This window comes from Falco naumanni, chromosome Z (genome assembly GCF_017639655.2).
Source record: "Falco naumanni isolate bFalNau1 chromosome Z, bFalNau1.pat, whole genome shotgun sequence".
Classification (NCBI taxonomy): domain Eukaryota; kingdom Metazoa; phylum Chordata; class Aves; order Falconiformes; family Falconidae; genus Falco; species Falco naumanni.
The window spans coordinates 4,604,913-4,625,448 of NC_054080.1; the positions used below are offsets into that span (position 1 = coordinate 4,604,913).

At 36.9% G+C, this 20,536-nt stretch overlaps 1 protein-coding gene across 2 annotated transcripts in view; it reads right to left on the reverse strand.

Annotated features, from left to right (window-relative positions):
* TMEM161B (transmembrane protein 161B) overlaps nt 1-20,536 on the reverse strand; it is a 61,008-nt gene that overhangs the window by 23,426 nt on the left and 17,046 nt on the right. For both annotated transcript variants that reach the window (XM_040579423.1, XM_040579422.1), the window contains exons 3-7: nt 16,840-16,920; nt 11,734-11,831; nt 9,889-10,045; nt 1,955-2,106; nt 1,350-1,410 (exon numbers count right to left, since the gene is read on the reverse strand). In XM_040579423.1, coding sequence (XP_040435357.1) covers nt 1,350-1,410; nt 1,955-2,106; nt 9,889-10,045; nt 11,734-11,831; nt 16,840-16,920 — 549 coding nt within the window. The remainder of the gene's footprint in view (nt 1-1,349; nt 1,411-1,954; nt 2,107-9,888; nt 10,046-11,733; nt 11,832-16,839; nt 16,921-20,536) is intronic.

Here is a 20,536-nt window from a genome sequence, read left to right on the forward strand (position 1 = left end):
AGATGCATCATAAATTTAACTAGTCAAAGATAAAATGGATATTTGTTATACTACATTCTACCCTGATCCATTAAAAAGCTCTATCAAACTGTTACTATTAAAGTTTTTCAGAGATATATCTAAAATACACATGTAGCCAACTAACATGTCTCTTCCAAGTGATTAATATAGTTTGTTTAAATGAACTATGGAGTATGTTACAAAAAATACAGAAAAAATTACCTAGGATCAAATGAATTACAGAATTAACAAACAGCAGATTACACACACAAAAAAAGCAAAAACAAACTAGTGACATGTAACTAACACAGATTAAAGAGGAACAAAACCAAATCTATTGATCCACGAGTTTCAGATTCTTTCTTAACCTACTACATATAAACTACCAAAAGACACCATCACCAACTCAACTGCTGCTGTGAACAGCCAAAGCACTGCAAAAGTTCAAAAATAAATGAACATTTAACAGGAAAATTAATACAGAAGTTAGTAAACTTGCAATAGCTTAGAAAAAGCAGAGTGAAGAAAGGCTGAGAAACACATGGGATTCAGTTAAGTTTCCCATGAGTTTATTTGTAAATGACACACACAGATTTCCAGTCTGAGGAAACGTCTGTTCCGCAAAGATAAAGAGATTCCATAGCTTCTGCATGATACTTGAGAACTTCCAAGCAAGAAATTCAAAGTTGCATTCCTACAGTGATGACATACCCCATAAAGACGTTTTAGAACATGCATATAAGGAAAGAATGGTAACAGAAATCCATTTCACAATATACAAAGGGTGTCTATGACACCAATTGTATATTTATGTAACATCAAAAGCTGTGGCATGTTCTTCCAACAGTTTATACAAACCTTGGATGTCCTGTAGCAAGCAGATGTTTTTGCACAATATGAAAACACTATTACAACCTGAAAACAGGAGTGAAAGCCAAAATTTACTCCTAATGAGAACTTCATCACAAGCTCCATCTGCAGCTTTTGCACACTCATCCTCTTGCATACCACAGGAATGGCAGAAAATACCAGTTTTAAGTGACTGTTACAAAGCTGAAGGGAATTGCCATGAAAAAAATGTTTATAGTTTTGAACTGTAATTTATGAACTAGAACCAAAACGTCAGGGCAGAAACTATCTCCAAATTAAAAAGAGAAAACACAAATGCAACTTAAATTCTGTGTGAGTACTGATGAATTACTTTCATTAACCCACCTCTTCACATTATTGGGGAGATCATAAGCACCTACAAGAGCAAAACATACAAGACAAATGCTTGCTAAGAAAATCCAAGTGGTTCAGTTATAAATGCACACATAAACCAGACAAATATGTTTCCAGAAACTTACTGGGACTCCAAACCCTGCTTTTCAAGAAACTGCATAGCACTTTCCGAGAAATTTGAGAATCCTGCAGAAAAACATGTATTTTATTACAGTACAAATGCAGAATCCCTTTTTCAAAATAAAATGCTAGGTAACAAGTCATCTTTTAAACAAATTTTCATATGTCTAGCATACCTCTTTCGTGTGCTCATTAGTACACCATAATGCAATAAAACTTGATTATTAACAACTCTGGTTAACACTTCAGGAATATTTATAGAAGTAACATTACTTTTTAATAAAAATTAAGTTTTGGGGTTTGGTGGTGGGTTTTTTTTCAGTAAAGGAGCTTCACTTATGAAAGGCAAAATGGGTTAAATGTAAAACTGCAAGGCAAATATAATTAGCAAACCAAAAAAACTAAGCAAAAATTACACTATTGAAAAGAAAGCAGGGAGAATATACAAAATCTCCATCAGAATCTGCACTCCAAAGCAAAATTTCTTAGTAGTGTATGACATAGAGTTCACTTTAACACAAATATTCTCAAAAAACACCAGAGACTGGAAATAAAGTTTTCAGGTTATGCGATTGCTACAGTTCTTGCCAACACTAAAGAAAGGAGTTACCTGATTCCAGTCCAAACTCTAGATAGTTTTCTGTCACAATGAGAATCGCCATTGCTTTCACGAAGAAGAAAAAACCAAAGGTGACACAGACAGATCTTTCGCCTCCATCCTCTACTTTGAAATAATGAGTAGTCAACGAAAACAGTACCTTACTACACAAGAAAATGGTCAAGGAAAATTAAGTTTGTAAAATAACTATATTTAAGTATTATAAAGCTGTATTTTGGTCATCTACACTAGGGCTGTTCTGATGCACAGGGTTTTTAAAAAAAAAAATGTAGTACGTGTTTAGCCAATTTCAGGTTAAAATTACAGAATACTGTAATGCATATGTAAAGCATATCCATCACAGAAAGGGTAGCCAGGAATACACTTCTCTGGAGTACAGTTTTGATTCAGGCTTACTTACACAGTCAGTTGCAGCAACATTCGCTATTAACCTGGGAGAACTAAACCACAGTTGAAATGTAAATGATTATATAAACATAAGTTAAATCAAACAAAAAAATAATACAATTGTATCTTCAATGAAAGATACCGAACTAAATGAGATAATACTCCATCAAACTAGATAACTCAAGATTTAGTGTATCTTAATTTCAAAACCCAAAATATCTTTGAATGCCAAGGAAGTGAATAAACATGGTTTTAACCACAGAGGAGCTTTATCTTTTCTTCCTGAATGCACAGCCCTGAGGTATACATACAAACAGACACAACAGAATGTTCCAACAAGTACTTCTATCAATAATGCGATAAAATTCCTCAACTATGATAATTTCTGCTCACTGGGAGCGTACATTTGCCTTACAAGAAACTGTGACAAATGGCATGGGATTGTTGCTTGAATTATTATGTGACTGTTTACTTAAACAGAAAACATATGAAAAGATGAAACTTGTATTTCTCTACTTTCACATGCATGTGTGTGAGATCTTCAGCTACCAAAGACAGTAAAACAGCAGCACATTTAGTACCATCTAGGAAAAAAAATATCTACCCCATGATCATCTTGGGGGGAAAAAAAAGCCCAGCTCAAAAAATCTGATTTGGTCTGGTGTGGTACATTAAGTCCTTCCATGTAACCCCAGTGCCACAAATATGAACATCTAAGACAGCACCTGCTCTATTATCAAGCTGTTTTAAAAATGTTTATTGAGTATTCTCCTTTCAAATGTATTTCTAAACATAATTAGCTCCAAAGTTAAACAGTAGATTAGAATAAATTTTTCAGGATATATTGTCAACTCTTAAAGCTACAGCCCCCTTTATAATTGATTTTTTTTTTTTTTCAGATGGCAGGCAATATATAGTTCATATCTAAATAAAGTACTTGAAGATCACTCCAGACACTTCCTCCTTTGAAAAACCGAGAAGAAAAAGGAAAAAGAATATTTAAAGTGTAAACTGTGCCCCTTATTTTTTTTCCACTATGCATAACATATTCATTCATATTTGCACTTCAATACTGGAAGTATTTTAAGATGTCAATGTAACGGTATGATTATGCAATATCGTACTTCATTAGGCAGCACATTTAATAGACACATTGCTGTACTGCATGTATATGCAGAGAGGCACTCACATGCACACAATAAAGTGGCCTAAGCACAGCATCTGATAACTTTAAGTTCAGTTGGACCTTCATACTTCACAGAAAGAACCGGTATATCTAAAGGAAGATGGACCTCATCCTAAGATGTATATAATAGGTCATATATACAGTGTTCTGGAAAGCTCTGCTTCTCTAATAATACATTCTTAAACCAAGTGTCTTTTTGTCGCTTGGGGCATCGATCACAAATTGAAAACACATTACTTTTAAATCTTGAAGTTATACAAAGGACTTCGTAACAGTCTGTGACCAATAGTCCTAACCCACGAACAGATTTATAACCCCCTAGAAACTTCATGTTTTCAACTATGGATTGTACCTAAAGGATGTGGAAAATGCAACCAGGAAAAAGAAAGCATACTGACAGTAAATTCCAATTATAGTGCTGATTCAGAATCAGATATATAAATTAATGATTATGCAAACTGTATTTGACTCAAATCCTCTGCTACTTGAATAATCACCACTGCTGCCTGTTTTAGCACAGAGAAAATCAAAGCATTATGGCTCACTTCATCACTTCCTTTCACTGCTTGACCTACATTTCAGGACCTACTGAAGAAATAATTCAGAAGTATATAGTGCCAAGTTAATAGACTCCCCACTCCCCACCCCACCTTATATTACTTTTTTTTTTTTGATCATAAAAAGGTGATTTGCCTGTAGAATTTATGGTATACATTTTTGCAAAAAGAATTTTGTCTTTTAAATTGCTGCAATCATGGAGTTTTTGAGTGATATAGTCCAGCGCTATTTATGCATGTGATTGAAGAGACCTATGTTCTGTTTCTATTAAAATACACAAAATTTTTGGAGTCACAGTTGACAACCAAACAAACTCTTCTATACTATTTCTGATTGCACTTATGTAGAAAAAATTATAGTTTAAGGCTTAGAGGTTATTTTAAGGTACTTGATGAATGACTTTCCCTAGATCAACCTTAAGTCAAGAGAAGCCTGTCACTTGCCTTTGCTATGCCATCAATATATTTCCAGAAGTAGCCAGTCAAATTTACTAACCTACCAATGAATCAGCTTACTTAAACCTTTTCAGATAACAGATAGCTTCCCAGCTGAGAAATATCTTACTTTTGCTTTGCCACATTAGTTTTCCTACATACTTTATCTTTGCAACAGAACTTACCGCATACAACACTGTTTTAAGTTTATAGTAAAAAATTTAAGTAACCCAACTTAGTTGCTTCCAGTGATACATTCTAAATAGCTGCATATGTATCATAATTTAGACACACACTACTGTCAAGATGGATCACCTCTCAGTATAGTCTGTCCCACTCCGTCCTCATGCACATTCTTCCTCCCACCAGTAAAACATGTTGTTATTTTACAAATCCACTCCTTTGCAAGTAAGCTGTCTGCAATTGCTAAATTCATGATCAACAATTCAGTTTGCTAATTTTGAATATCTGTTCTGACAGAAACCATCTTTCCAAATTCCAAAATAACAGAAATCATCAATCTGTGAATAGTTACTATCTGCAACAAACTGTACACAAAGAATAATAGAAAAACAGTAATTAAAACATTGTGGCCTGCACCACAATGAGTTTTCACAAACTGCTTTTGCAAGAAACATTGCAAAACTAATTTTTAATCCAAAATTCAAAATCAGTAGGTCATGATCAATAACCAGTCTTAAAAAAAACCCTCAACATCTTTGTTTTGTTACTCCTCTTCAGGTATTGGAAACTCTTCAGTGCCTGCAGGCTTATCAGCACAAAAAATGATCAAGAAACGTAGTATCCTGCAGCCTTTCAAAAATATTAAACATCAAGCAGGTTGTACAGTAAGCCTTCTAAATGCTGCCTCCAAGAAACATCTTTTGAGTCTTCCTGAAACTATCTAGCCATTTACAGATTTGTTTTTCTGTTCTGCTAAAAACAGAGTTCCTTGTCCTGGAAGTACTTATCCATGCTACAAACTGTGAGGTTCACACTCAGTTCAGCAGGACGAGGGACACATGCAGACACCCCTGCCATACCCAGCCTTACCATGGGTAAGCTGAGCATGAGCTGCCACTGGAGCATCTCCCTGGTCTGGAAGAGGAATCTAGCATCTGTCACTGAGGTACCTGCTCATGCAGCTGCACAAACATTTCAGCACAGGAAACACAGGTTTGCCTAGCACTACTACTATCAATGTAATGACAACATACTCTTAACTGGAACTCAAATACTAAATTTATGTACTATTCCTTTTAGACTAAATTTCTGTTAAAACACATGTATAGCCTAGATTCATTTCTAGAATTTTTCTGAGTATCTACACTAAGAACATTTAAAGATGCCAATAACGGATCACTGCTTTGAAGCAACTGAAAAAAACCCACCAATCATCCTCTCCAACTTCCCCAAGCTTCTTTCAGCCATTCCGTCAGCCAAATCCTTAGTACAAACTATCACCTCTTAATACACAGCCATGAAACACAAGAAACATCTTTCATCATAACACAAAACCATTCTAGAACTAATGCTTGACCTATCACATTGACTGCTTTCAATTGAAAATACAGAGGCAACCAATTTTTTCTAACATTTAGATTATGATGAATCATTTCTGGTCCTGATGTACTGAATTAGTAAATAACTGTGTAAGTTTTAAAGTAGTCTAAGTATCCCAGGGGCCTGATGTCACAACACGTGAATTAACCAGTTTTCTTCTGAAATTTCTTTCCACCTGCCCAGGTTGCAACTGATCCCAAGCACTATTATCAGTATCTCTATGTATCACTCTTTGCACCCACCATCCTCCTTCACCCATAAAGCTGTAATGTAAGTTAACATATTTATGGAGATGTTAACTCTAACATAAAGTTTAGACTGTACTTGCTAGTACAGCAGCCTTCTGCTTATCACTAATCCCTCAGACTGCACAGAAGCACACTACTTCATCCCATCAGTCCAGGAACCATACAGGTAATTAAGCAAAGCCCTGTTCAATATGAGGAGGCAGTGACTCCATGAGGTTTTCTACAAAATCACCTGCTCCGTACAGAAGCCTCCAATAAAACCAAGATCTATTTAATACCACAGGACAAAAAAGGAAACCAAAGTTGTAAAAAGTGGCAGGAAACTAGTTCTGACTATTTGACTCTTTTGTATAATTAATAAATGACTATTCAAAAGTAGTACTAGGTAAGTGATTATACGAGGTTACAGTTGTATACAGGTTTCCTATTTCCCAGAATTTTTTTTTTATTTCTGAAGGCCTGGTCCTACTTATCAGATCATTCCTCTCTAGGCTTTCCCAAATTTCCTTATGTTTTTAGAAATGCCACACGAATTTTAAACTTTAACTTCTATCGGTTTGTTGGGCTGAGAGAAAGGTTGGAGAAGTCCTCAAGAATTTCCTCACCAAAATATACTTATTACCAAAACAGTATTGGTCCCTTAGACAATACATGCCTAGGTACAAAAATGCTAAAGCATGCAATTAACAGCTTGTTAAATAAAATGTAGCTTTAGCACATGATCTTTCACTTTTAATACTATTCTATCTGGTCCTACTTGCCTTTCAGTAATGTAGAAAGGCTAGTGAGAAAATATAGCTAATGTGCTTTTAACATGCAGGGAATACAGTAGGTCTCTTTCAATCTCCTCCAGGTCCAAAAGTGCAATTAGATCTCCAATACTGCAGTCAGATTAGGATAGAACTGGGCATGTTGGTTTAAGCTCAATTCATATAAAAATGGCAGGTGAGAAAGAAACTATCAAAAAAAGACCATAATACCGTCTTGCATGTTCACACTACTGAGACTGAAAAGCTTGTGCTGCCAGGTGACTTATCTTCCCTAATTTCTGCATTTGGCTTTGCCCTGAATTGATGACCCAATGAAAGCAGGGATTAGGACTGTATTCAAACACCACTGTGAGAAAAAATTATCGCAGTAGATTTTCCTACAATATATATAATCCACCGCTACCACTGTAGTATTATTTAAGTTGGCTATACCCAAGACTTGGAAGATGAAGCAAATGGGGTGCTGCCACCCACAAATCTAAGAGTGCGTTGTGGCTTTAGTATTGGAAGCTTGCTTTTCCGTTAGTTCTATTAACCTCCCCTTCGCGCTCAAAACGGGAGTCGAAGGTGCTGGCTTTCATTTCTGATTTCTTAAGCAGTAGCTGCCTCTGTCTCCTTTCCTCTGCCAAGATTAAACTAGAATTCCAGACTTCAGCCAAACAAGTAAAACGAAGGCAGTGCAACAGCTATATTACGGCTGTAATGTAACTGTAATACCATTATAAAGTGCACGAGCCAGACATCAACTTTCCTGTCACTACCTAGCAGACTAGAAAAACCACCTTTTGGACTGTGGACCTGTCCGCTGACAAGTCAAAGGAGAAACACCTGGTCTGGAAGCAAGCTACTACCAGTCTTCTCCCCCTCCCCTCCCAATATGACTCGGCTCCCTCTCCAAGGAAGCTCTTACTCATTACAAGGAAAATTCTGGATATCATTTATACTTCAGCCTACTTAGAAAAGGAACTCCTGACCTTATCATACAGGCAGCACACATTTTAATACCTATCAAGTGCAGACAAGTATTTAAGCACATCCAGAAATGTTAGCCAAATACAACCAAACATGAGAGTTCAAAGGCTTTACGTAATACCACCAGCTACTGCTAACACACACCAAAAAAACCCTCAACATAGTAAGAATCGCTATTGAAGACCAGGCATTTATAGAGATTAATCAATTTTGAATATTCAAGTGCTATATCAACCCTAAATTAGCACTTTATCTGGTTTTCAGCTTTTGAGGGAGCAGAGGAGTTGCAGAAATTAATTTTCTAACTCACTTTTCCATAACCTACACCCTTGCAGGCCTTTATTCAATTCCATTGCTTTAACACCTATCATGTCTTTAAAAGGCAGTTTTCCTCCCTAAAGTGTACGTCTGGATTGGTCTGTGGAAAGCAGTTAATTACTGTGCAAGCATCCATGTGTGACATTGCCTTCTCCAATAAAAACAAACACAACAGATGCTGCTTCTTATGGTTTGACATGGCCCGTTTCCTAAATACTCTGCTTTTGTTTCTCCCAGTTTCAGAGGGGAGTTTAGTTTTTCACAGAGCTTTGAAAACACACCACCTCAGCTCCTACAACTCTCTATGTATTTTATTTTCTGTAAACTCTGTGAGAGTGTCTTGACTGCATTTTAAAATTATGAATTCATGCATGTATGATTTTTTCATATTTTCATATCATGCATATTTTTCATCCAGGTTTCAGCTGGGATAGAGTTTATTTTCTTCTTAGCAGCTGGTGCAGTGCTGGGTGTGATTTGGTGTGACAGCAATGCTGAGAGAGCACACCAATGGTTTTGGTTGTAGCTGGGTGATTTTTGTACTAAGTTAAGGACTTTTTGGTTTCTCATGCCCTGCCAGGGAGAGGGCTGGAGGGGTCCAAGGAGCTGGGCAGCGACACAGCCAGGACAGCTGACCACAGCTGACCCAAGGGATACTCCGTACCATAGAAAGTCCTGCTCAGTATATAAGCTGGGTTAAGAAAGAGGAAGAGGGTACATTCAGTATTTGGCATTTGTCTTCCCAAGTAACCACTACACATGTCAGAGCCCTGCTGTCCTGGAGTTGGCTGAACCCGCCTGCCCATGGGAAGCAGTGAATTAATTCCTTATTTTGCTCTGCTTGCATGCACGGCTTTTGCTTTACCTATTAAATTGTCTTTATCTTAACCCACAAGTCTTCTTACTTTTACCCTTCAGATTCTCTCCCCCATCCCACTGTGGGAAGCATGAGCAAGCGGCTGCATGGGGCTTAGACACCAGCTGGGGTTAAACTTCAACAATGTACCTTTGCAATAAATTAGTATAGACGTTACCGTACTATTTTGTTCAGGAAGTATCAGATCAAACACACTGAAAACAAAAAGTGTGCAATAAATTATACACTTCTCCAAAAGCTGTAAATTCATTCTGTACAGAAACCTATTTCTGATTGCCAAACTAGGCAAAGCCAAATTAGTTCAGAACCACTACATACTACAGATGAGCACCAACTGTATGTTCACATACATGTATTTCTTCCATAAATGGTTTAGTATTAATGTTAACAAGCTAGTGATCAGCATGTACAAAGGCATGTTTATGTATATATACATATACACAATATATACATAGTATAATATATTACCCAGTGACACTAGCTTACGCAATCCTTCTTCCAAATGCTAAGTATTTGTGCAACCTACCAATTGACAGTACAGAGCTTTATATGAATTGCAGAAGGATGTAGACTATCTGGGACAGAGTAACTTAAGAAAACAGAAAAGGATACACTGCAAAAGCCAAGACAAGCAGACACCACACTATGCTGATATTCATTTCTTGGGAGGGCTTCACGATACTGTAATAGACTTCTGTCACCACATACACAACTGTAGCTGCAACAGTGAAATCCACCAACCACTGATATTCCGGAAAATAATGCAATGCTGAAAAATACAAGTTTGCGGATGTTAAATTTGATATTTTAAGGCAGTTATTGACATATATAGAATGGCATGACAATTAAAAAATATTTTCAACTAGCTGAGGTCTAGGTAGACCCCTATCACCCAAGTGCAAGAACAGCAAAAAAGCCGCATTTTTTCCACTCAGCAACCTGAAACTCACTCTTTGCTTCTGTTAATTGATACTTGATTACTACTCAAATTTATAACGCTACAAGATTTTACTATTTTATCATCTCAGCTTTTATACATTAATGTCCTAAATTCAAAAAGTACACTTAATTTAGATCTCAACATCACAACAGAAACAGGTTCTCCAGTTCAGTCTAGCTGCAATTCCAGGTAAGTTTTCTTGACTCTCTGTTAAAAATTACAAGCTCATTGGCAGTAATTTAAACCCCTAAATGTAACCACTTCCTCTTTATCTTTAAAAAAACAGCATCTAAGATACTGACAGCTTGTTCTTTCAGATTTTGTTAGTAATGCCCATATAACAATAAATCATTGTGTAAATGCCACTGTAAAAATTCTGGGGATCACACCAGGTTCCATGCAGGCCAGGTGATTTATGAAGAAAACTCCCACAGTTGCTGGGAACTGCAAAGAATAATTTGTGACAATGAAGTGCAGCCTGTCCCTCCCAAACAGCTGTAGATGTAGGACCTACAGAGTTAAGAAGTCACAAAACATTACTGAGCAATTAGTCTGTTGACTACAAGCTGACATTAAACACAGGAAACTGGCCAAACTCTGGTATTTCCAAATCCTATATTTATTTTGAAATAAATACCTGGTTAGATTCAACCAAAGTTTGTGTACATAACTCTTTTAGACAGTTAAGCCCTACACTGTATCAGTACCTATAAATACTTAGGAAGACAGTTAAATGGTCTAGTTTCAAGCAATTAACACTAACTGAACCTTGGGAATGCTTTATGTGCCAGCTTCAAGAAACTCTGCGTTTCCGTTAAAGGTATTTTCTACACTGTCTCCAATACTTTAAGCTGAGAATTCTCCTGCATAGGACTATGCTTCCTTTCCTTCTATGTTTACGCACAAAACACATGTATATGAAAATGCAGATAGGAAGAAAATACGTATCATACATTCATACATATCCATATATGAGTTTTCTGTAACAGAATAACTGGTTATGAATCAAACATTACCACTTAAAAAAATAGCAACTTCCAAAACACTTAACGCTGTTTATTTCTGTACTGTCAGTTTCTGTTTCTAAGCATTGTACCTCAGTATTTCATACATGTGGTTGAAAGGTCTAGGTTTCAATGCTACAACCCATTTCCTATTTTAGATGAGCAGAAGGCATATGTTTCAACATCTGCCAATCGTCAATTTCTTGTACAAAACTATGATCAAATAGACTATAATGTGATCCTTTCCATGTTGTCTCATATTGCTACGGATGCCTGATACAACAACAGATGTGCTTTATGCTGAATTTCACCTACACATCCTTGTTCATAACACTGCTATTGTCACCCATGGAACAGAGAAGATGTGGCTCTCATTCTTCCCTTCTTATTTAATTTTATTATCAGTCATACTTCTATACTTTTGTCTACAAAAAAAAAAGAGATATGCTAGAATTCATAGCAAATGAACACTTGATAAATAATATATTATTGTCTGCATCCACTTATTCTTACCAATAGTGTCTCTTTCGGTCACAGATTTTGTTTCCAGATGAAGATCGATGTCTTTTGGAATGGTTAGGGGTTTGTTTTCAATATGACCATTATATTTTCTGTAAAAATAAATAGATAGATAATACACACATGGATGTGACAAAATAAACTGTTTCAATATATAATGGCATTTCAAATTTAAGAACAGTGCAGACCACTTTTTTGCCAAATGCAAACATTTCTTTCTAGCTAACTAAAAGCATTAATCCAAGTTTAAACCTTGAGAAACAACCAGGCATGTCAATGATCCCTAGCTTCATGTTGTAAGGCTCCAACATACAAGCAATAAGACAAGAGGAAATGGCCTCCAGTTTTGCCAGGGGAGGTTTCGATTGGATATTTGGAAAATTTGTTCATTGAAAGGGTCGTCAAGCATTGCAACAGGCCGCCCAGGGAGGTGGTGAAGTCTCCATCTCTAAAGGTAATTAAAAGAAATGTACATGTGGCATTTAGAGACATGGTTTAGTAGTGGACTTGGCAGTGCTGGGTTAACAGTTGGACTCTATTATCTTAAAGGTCTTTTCCAGCCTAAACAATTCTGTGATTATAAATAGCATCCTGAGCATGTATTAGGGCAAGATCCAGTGGCCAGTACTTAATTCAGCCCACCGATTTTCTTCCTGTTCAGGGAGTGACAGGGTGTTCTAGTAAATTCCCACAATCTCAAAAGGTTACTGAAACCACACTACAGCTAGAGAGCAGAATACATCCACCCTGTCACAGACATACCCTGAAGAAAATCAAAGCTGAACTGAGGCTTTTTGATTGAGGTCTAGACCAGGGTGATGAAAGACATGAGTGCTAAAGTCTTGGATTGAAAGCAAGTAAAGACCGACTTGGCAGTGTTAATTTTTTTGATTGTTCATTGGAAATAACAAGCAATAACCTATCTCAGAAGATAGCTGATAAGGAGAAATAAATTTTCCAAAAAAGCATTAGGCCTTTTTTGTCACAACAGGATGCTTAGAGTATGTCATGTGAGCTGCAGTAACCTAGATCCTTGAAAGATCCATCCTACTGGCCATCAGGCAAAGCCAATTTCAAGGTAGTTTTCTAATCTTGAAGGGTATGTGTAGAAATACTATAGACTTGTTTCAATTCATACCCCATTTATGAATTACTAGCAATCCTAGAGATCCAGTACATCTTGAAAAGAAATAATCCATCATGCTCTCTTTGGGGAGACAGACAAGGCTAAGATCATCACGATACAGCACCAGGGTTCAAAGCTGTGTTCCAGCTTCTAACCATTGCTGCAGAGCATGACAGCAATACACAGGGGCTTCATAAAGAGCAGATTTACATATTCACACAGATTCATTTGCTCCTTTCATACAGGTGGCTACTTGCTTATACGAATGAAAGGAGTAAGGTAACCAAAGATCAATCCTCATACTGCTAAACCGTTCCTGGCCTCCACCATTAAGCAACTTGAAGACAATCTGTGCCAGAGACTGCATCTTTTGAAACCGTCATTTTTCAAAATGTACAGGAATTTGCCTAAACCCCCTCTGAAACAGTATACAATTGGTTGAACCCTGTAGTGTCTTGCAGCACCAAGTTTCACAATGTGGTCCCAAATGGAGAAATCCTTAAATCTACCCTACTAATGTTATTAAGTGCCTCCCTCCCTGTATAACGTAGCAGTAAGTTTACTACTCCCTAGCCACACTTCATGCACACTGAATACGTACCTGTTGCAAAACCCTCCCTCAACCAGTTCCCGGAACAGCTAAGCCTTACACTTCTCATCCTTGTGTGGAAGCCCTTCTTCTAGCCACCATAGCTCCCCTTTTCCAGTTCTACTGAATCATCTTGGAAATACAGGATAAAGAAAAGTATGTCTTACATATATAACAAACTTGTACCATGTTTTCCAAATTATTGGTTTAGAACAAATGCATCTTTAAGGAATAATTTTTCACAGGAAAGGTACATGTAAAGACCATAAAAGATAACGTATGTAGAACAACAGGTGCATTTTCATCTGGAGCTTTGAAACTATAACACCACCATGATCTTCACTTTCCTGAAAAAAAGCCACACTAGTAAGACTTGAAATTGAAGAAAACAGGATGCTCTTAAGAAGAAACTGAACAAAGTCAAGATACATGAAATTGGAAAAATTATTAAAGCAGATCAGAAATGTTAGGTTTACAAAAAACAAACAAAAAAACCCCCGAAAACGTAAAACCCCTAAATCGCCAGAAGGAAACAGTAAATTCTGCCACATTTTAGCACAGCACCTCTGAAATCAGAAAGAGATAGGTAGATTTTCCATAGAAAGATGAGCTATTGGGACATAAGCATTAAAAGAGATCCAAACAATCAATTGTGAACTTATTTTTAAAGAATGATGTCCTCTCAGCTAATGTGTGAGATAAGAATGCAAACAGAAAGCACCAATGAAAATATTTTTTTCCGAGTTATATTAATTCTTAGTATTATCCAAAGCACTGAAAATTGAGGATAGGAATCTGAAACATTACTCAAAAAATTCAGATGCCTAGCCACATGACACTCTGCAAGCTTCTATGTGCTTCCCTGCCCCTAGTTGTACTTCTGATGTTTTCTTACTGCACGCACCCAGGAGTACCATCGCCTTGAGTGAGATGACCATTTTGATAACTGAAGCCATTTCAGTGTTCCTACATTTTAATTATCCCAGGAGACCCATAATCTGAGAGACACACCCAGGATCACTGACAGCTTTAATTCATAGTAGCTATGGACCTTTTCATTAGCCTAACAATTTAATATAACACAATGATTCTGACATAGGAAAACTGCCTAATAGTCATGTGCTATTATAACCTACAGCATAATACAATGAAGTGTAACATGCAGTGAATAAAACTGACTACTAGTTCACACTACAGCTGTTTCTAAGGCTCGTTTTCATGCAAGTTCCTTGGATCTCCTTCTGTCATTTCTCTTTTAATTAGTTCAAATTGGAAAAGTAAGTAAGGAGCAGGTACTACATTTTCTAAGACTACAGGCTTGACAAAGCAAATTCTTCCTCTAGAAAAGACAAGGGGAAAATCAAATAGATGTGTCCTTATTTCTCCTGCACCACGTGTTTCACATCTCCTTGGCTCAAAGTAGCACTCCGTTCCATCTTGTGCAACCTAAAACAGTACATCCAAACCAACTCAACAGGAACAAGTCCTACTTTAAACTACGATTCTCCTCCAACAACAGCCACTTCTTTAGAGGTCACAGAAATGTATTTATTAACTAAAAACTGTATTCATTCTGTTGTTAAAACAGCAAGGCAAAGTCTCATTTAAGTCTCTACATGACCATTCTTGGTTTCTTTGAAGTTTTATATCCCCCTGTGATTAACATTTATCCTAGTGTAAACAACCACCTACAACTATTACAGCTGTATTCTCTTGATTCCATGTTAATACTGTGAGAAAATTATATCAATCATATAATAAGTAAATCATAGCAACAAAATTTGGCTGTGCAGACCTGAAAACAGCATCAGACTTGAAACATTAAATGTAGAGGTTTAGTAACTGAAAAAGGACTTAATGCACAAAGTATCTTGTCATACAGGTTCTCACTAAATTTCACAGTGAATTTTCCAAATATTACAAAATTCAAGGTTATATGTCAGTACACATTAACATGACATGCTTCACCTCTGCTGAAAGCATGCAACTGCTCTGGTGAAAGTGAGAACACACATATTTTGGATGGCAAAACACTGGCAAGGCTGCGAAGGGCAGTAAGAGAAACATATAATTATTATTTGACAATGCCATTGCGGTTTTCTGCTTAAGGTTCCTATGGGTGGACTTACAGTTACGTAATTAAAGTTATTTTACATATAAATAAATACCACTGTTTAAATGGACAGTTATAAATTGCAATGCTATTGACATTTATTTTGCCTCAACTTGTTACAGAAAACTGTTACATAAAATGAGTTTCTGAATTTGAAAGAATATTGCAACAAACATTTAAAATTAGTTATTTAATACTAAAGGAACCACTGGATTATTTACCCCAAAGTGTGGCAAGTAAGGTTGCTAACCATGTAGCTTAAGAACTATGAAACAGGTTAAAAAAAAAAATCATAGTACAATGAACAGATTATATGTGCAGTTTGTGGATTAACACAAGTGTTAAGAATTGTAAGAGAGTTCACACTGGAATAAAAGAAAAAGGACCAAAGGAAACCTCCTAGTCACCAAAAATAAAACCAGAGAGATGGGTTTGTTTTAAACAAAGCCAATTCAGAAATCTTGCATCAACATAGCCAGCTCCATCACCTCAAGATGCCTTGGTTCTTGCTACAGTTGTACGTCGGGGAAGGCTGTTCCAGAACTTCGTATCTGAATGTCAGGAATCTGTTTCCAGCTTCAGCTGAGAGACAGCTATCCCATCCCACTAAGTCATCTATTTGCTAGGTTAAACAGCCAAGCTCTTTTAGCTTCCTCTAGTTAAGACAGACATTCTGTTTCCTGGATGATCCTAGCAGTCTCTGTTCACCTGTTCACATACTTGAGCATGAGTGATCAGAACTGTACACAGTAATCCAGATAGAAGTTCTACGCCAGTGACTTGTCCAAGAGGATTAATATTTCCCTATCACTTCTACTTGAAATATCTCACCTAATACATCCTAGGAGCACATTTACATTTTTCACAGCTGTGTAAGAGTGGTGGCTCATAGTAATCCTATGTTGAACTAATACATCTTTCTTCTCTTGCTTTAAGATGAAGAGTTTCAATCCTATAGAATTGCTTTCCTCAGTTTTCATCCAAATGAATAGATTCACACAAAAAAAAAAAACCTTGCCACCAAATTAGCAGCTTCACAGACCAATTTCGTGGACTGCAAATCATCCAGATCAGCACAATTTGGGCATGTTCAACTGAAAGAACACAGTTCAGTACACAGCTGTAACAATTAATGCAAGCAGGGCTGTCATATGCAACTAGCAGTTTTTAACTCACACAAAGACAAAAGATGGCTAGCAAAGTTATTATATGGATCATGCTGATTAAAAAAGGGGGGTGGGGTGGAGAAAAAAGCTTAAAACATGTATTTACCTATCTTTTTTGCTCTTCCCTCTTTGTTTCCCTGCAAGAATGCGTAGTTCTTCTTCAGTAGGATGCTGATACCACCGTAAACTAAAGAAAATAATACCAGTATTAGCAATTCAAAGTGTTTTTTTTAAAAAAAACAACATAGATTTATATTAAAACACCATTCACTTACAACACCTAAGCAAAACACCCTTGTGTGCAAGTATGAGCCCTGCCTGAACTGAGCCACCACAAACTTCAGTTCAAGACACATAATCATAATGAGAAAGCTTTGCCACTTTGTCATTCAGGTGAAAGCCCTTCAATTCACAAAACAACAATTTTTCAGGTTATAAAATACAGCAAACAAGGTTGTAATGATATTGGAAAAAGTTCACTAGAATGATTATACCATTACAATTACCCATCAGAACCATACTGCAAGCGATTTTAGAAAGTATGATTATGCCTCTCAAAAAAACAGTAATGTTCCAGAACCCAGAACAGCTATTATCACAAACCACCACTACCAGTCTTTCTTAGGCAGAGCAGATCATAGTATCAATGTTCCTTTCCTAAACAGCTCCTCGGTGACATCTTCAACTCCTAACAGAAAAAGTGCTATTAAAAAAACTCACTAATTTACACGTAGCTGAGCTGCAACTTTTTCCACTTTCACAAGTCAATACACCATCCATTGCTCATTTGAAAGGCAAGTAGTGGCAAGGAAATTCTGAAGAGGAGAACCAAAGACGGATAAGTCTCTAAAATGGTATGTTTTACTGCAAGCTCTGAGCATAAGAACCTTGGTAGCTGAAACAAGGCCTTCTTCACATTCAGCAAGGGAGGGCTGCTGTCCAGATACAGAGGATGTCACTCTGATCTCCACTCTGAAATGCTAAGGCAAAGGAGCCTAAGTATGAACAGGAGCAAGCCTGGGAAACTTATGCAGAAGTCCTTTTCTGGAGTAAGAGGCCACTAATTGGTGACACAGGTTAACATAGCGTAATAGCGATAATAATGGAATCCCCAACCACCAGTACTTTTCACGTTAAGAAAACCATTAGGACCACTCAAACCTACACTGGTAAACTAGCCATTATGTTACATCAAATTTCAGAAAAGTATCAAGGCAAATTTGGAAAACAAACCTCAAACCCTAACAATTTCAAGCCACTTGGTAAGAGTTGATCCCCCAGCTCTGCTTTGAAAAGGCTTCCTGTCCCAACTGGATGTCCACCACCTTTATATTTGCAGAACGTGGTCTTTCATTTAAATAGAAAATATTCTGTCATTCTTCATGGAATATTGTCTACACAACAAATACTAAGGGAAGGCCACTGATACAAGATGCGTGCTAAAAGGAGAAACAGTCCTGAATGCAAGCAGCCACAACAAACATTATTACAAACAAACATTATACATCTTCTGCCTTCCTTACAACTGACACTTCATGTGTGCACACACGCTTCAAGAGACACTGAATAGAGACTACAAGAAAGAATAGGTAAAATTTTAATGAAATGTACATACCACTGAGCACATGCCTACCTGGCATACCTTAAACAGGACAGACAGCCATTTCCATCCTGACACTGTCCTTGACACTACACTAAACTCGTCTGAGGCCAGGGAGGTGGGAATGAAGAAAAATGGTGTGCCAAGAACGTTTCAGGAAGACCTCCCAATTTCAGCAGTTTAATTGCTAATATAATGAAGCACTAAACAGCCAGCTGCACAGAGCTCACAGAGATCATCCCAAAATAACTTAAAAATTGGCATAATGGATACGTAGGAGTTCAAACCAGCAGTATTACAAAGAATACAATTTGGTTGATAGAGGGTTCCACAAGCCTGTCAGGAGGCGCTGCTGTGCTAAAGAATCAGCTGATGCTGGTGTTTCTTCAAGAGAAAAGAACTTCACTACTAGCCAGTAATACATCACAGAGATCCAAACCATTGCACAATGCAGATTTTCCCTTGAAGAAATTCACTGTGTTAAAAAATTAAAAATGGCAAATAATACAGACTTTGCATGAACAAGGATAGGGTGGGGGGCAGAAGAGGGGCTGAATTTTGTTTGTTTGTTTTGTTTTTTGTGGCATCAGTAGGAGTGAAAGTTATTCAATTAATTTCTTTTTTTCATGTGTGGTCCCAGATGAAACATGTGATGGCTGCAACTTCCCTGCAAAAGAGACTCTGTTAAGGCTGAGAATCACACAGCAACCAGAGCAACAACCTTTTCATGCAAGACAAACTACACTGAAAGTACTAACTTCTTCCTATCTTTCACACAACGCAGAGAAGGTAAGAGAAAGCAGAGAAATAGTAATCTGCTTTGTCATTCACCATCTCCCAGATCCGAATTTGGCATGCTGAGTGTACCACAAGCAGTTCTGTAATGATGAAAATTTCCTCTGTTGGAAAGCTAATTTTTCAAAATCTTTACTGCAGACGGACAGATAGTACCTAATACAGCAGAAAAGACAAAAGTCTTGCTCTGTGTAACACACTAACACAAATGAAATGCTTAAGTCACAACTTGCTCTTGATTACGCTACAGAATTATGTTGCAAGTGATTCCTAATTATAACTAATAGGTATAGGAGTTTGGGAAATTTTTAGTTAATAAATCCTACGTACTTTGCATTTAAAATCTCAAAATCAAGAGATCTGAATAAATATTTTCCTAAAGGTAGAGAGAAAAAAAAATAGTTTGTATCTGCTTTAGCTTATATATGCTTAAAACTGAGATCCCACAACAATTATTCTGTAGCTTTGACATACCCAAGTTAGTCTGAATAGCACAGCAGCACAGATATGTCCCAGTAAATATGAATGAAGGTCATTAACAAATGGACAACAAAAAGTTTCGTTTTCTCTTGTCTTCCTAAAGTGATCTGAAAACAGAACTGAAGTAGCTGTGCAACTTAAAAGCAACGTTTTGGTAGAGAATTTATTAATTAAAAATGCAAAGGCCTATGCCGATACTTAAGCTGCGAATTCATTGACTTCAATAAATACAAATATTCAAATTTTGGTCAAACTCTGAAAATAGCATTGATTGAAAAAGTTTGTATTTCTTTACCAATTTAAGTAAATAGTTTTTCAAAAGTTAATGATGGTTGTACATTCTGTAATTTAATAATTATCTTATGTCTAGCTATTCTAACAATTCTTTCCCATTTTGAAATGTCTATGTTCCTTTCAATATGCTTCGAATACACACGTACAGGTATCTTTAAACCATCTAGCCACTTAAGGGTTTCTGGCTTGTCTGGTAGTGTGTTTTCCCTCCCTCTCATGTGGCAAGGGCTATCTACAGACATTTCAGACTATCTCACTCAGGAAAGTGTCTTGGGAAGAAAGGCATTTAGCCAAATAACTTAAACAGTTTTGGGAACCAAAGACTAATTGAAGTATATTGACAAAGGAAAGGAGAAGCAGGTGGACTTTTCCTCCGAATGCTGAACGGCTTGCAAGAAACTATGTCTGCTTCTACCTGTCCACTTCTGTGTAAAGCCTCTACCACCCCACCCACACAGGTCTGACAAAGAAAATACTGCTGGCAAAAAGACAGTACTGCGGAAAAATGGGTTCAACACAAAAGAGTTTGTCAGCTAAACTAAGAAAAGAACTGTTTTCCTTTCTGCCATTAAAATTCAGATTCTTGTTGTAGTGATGCTTCTGATTTGTTTTTATTTCTGGAACACAGAGTTAT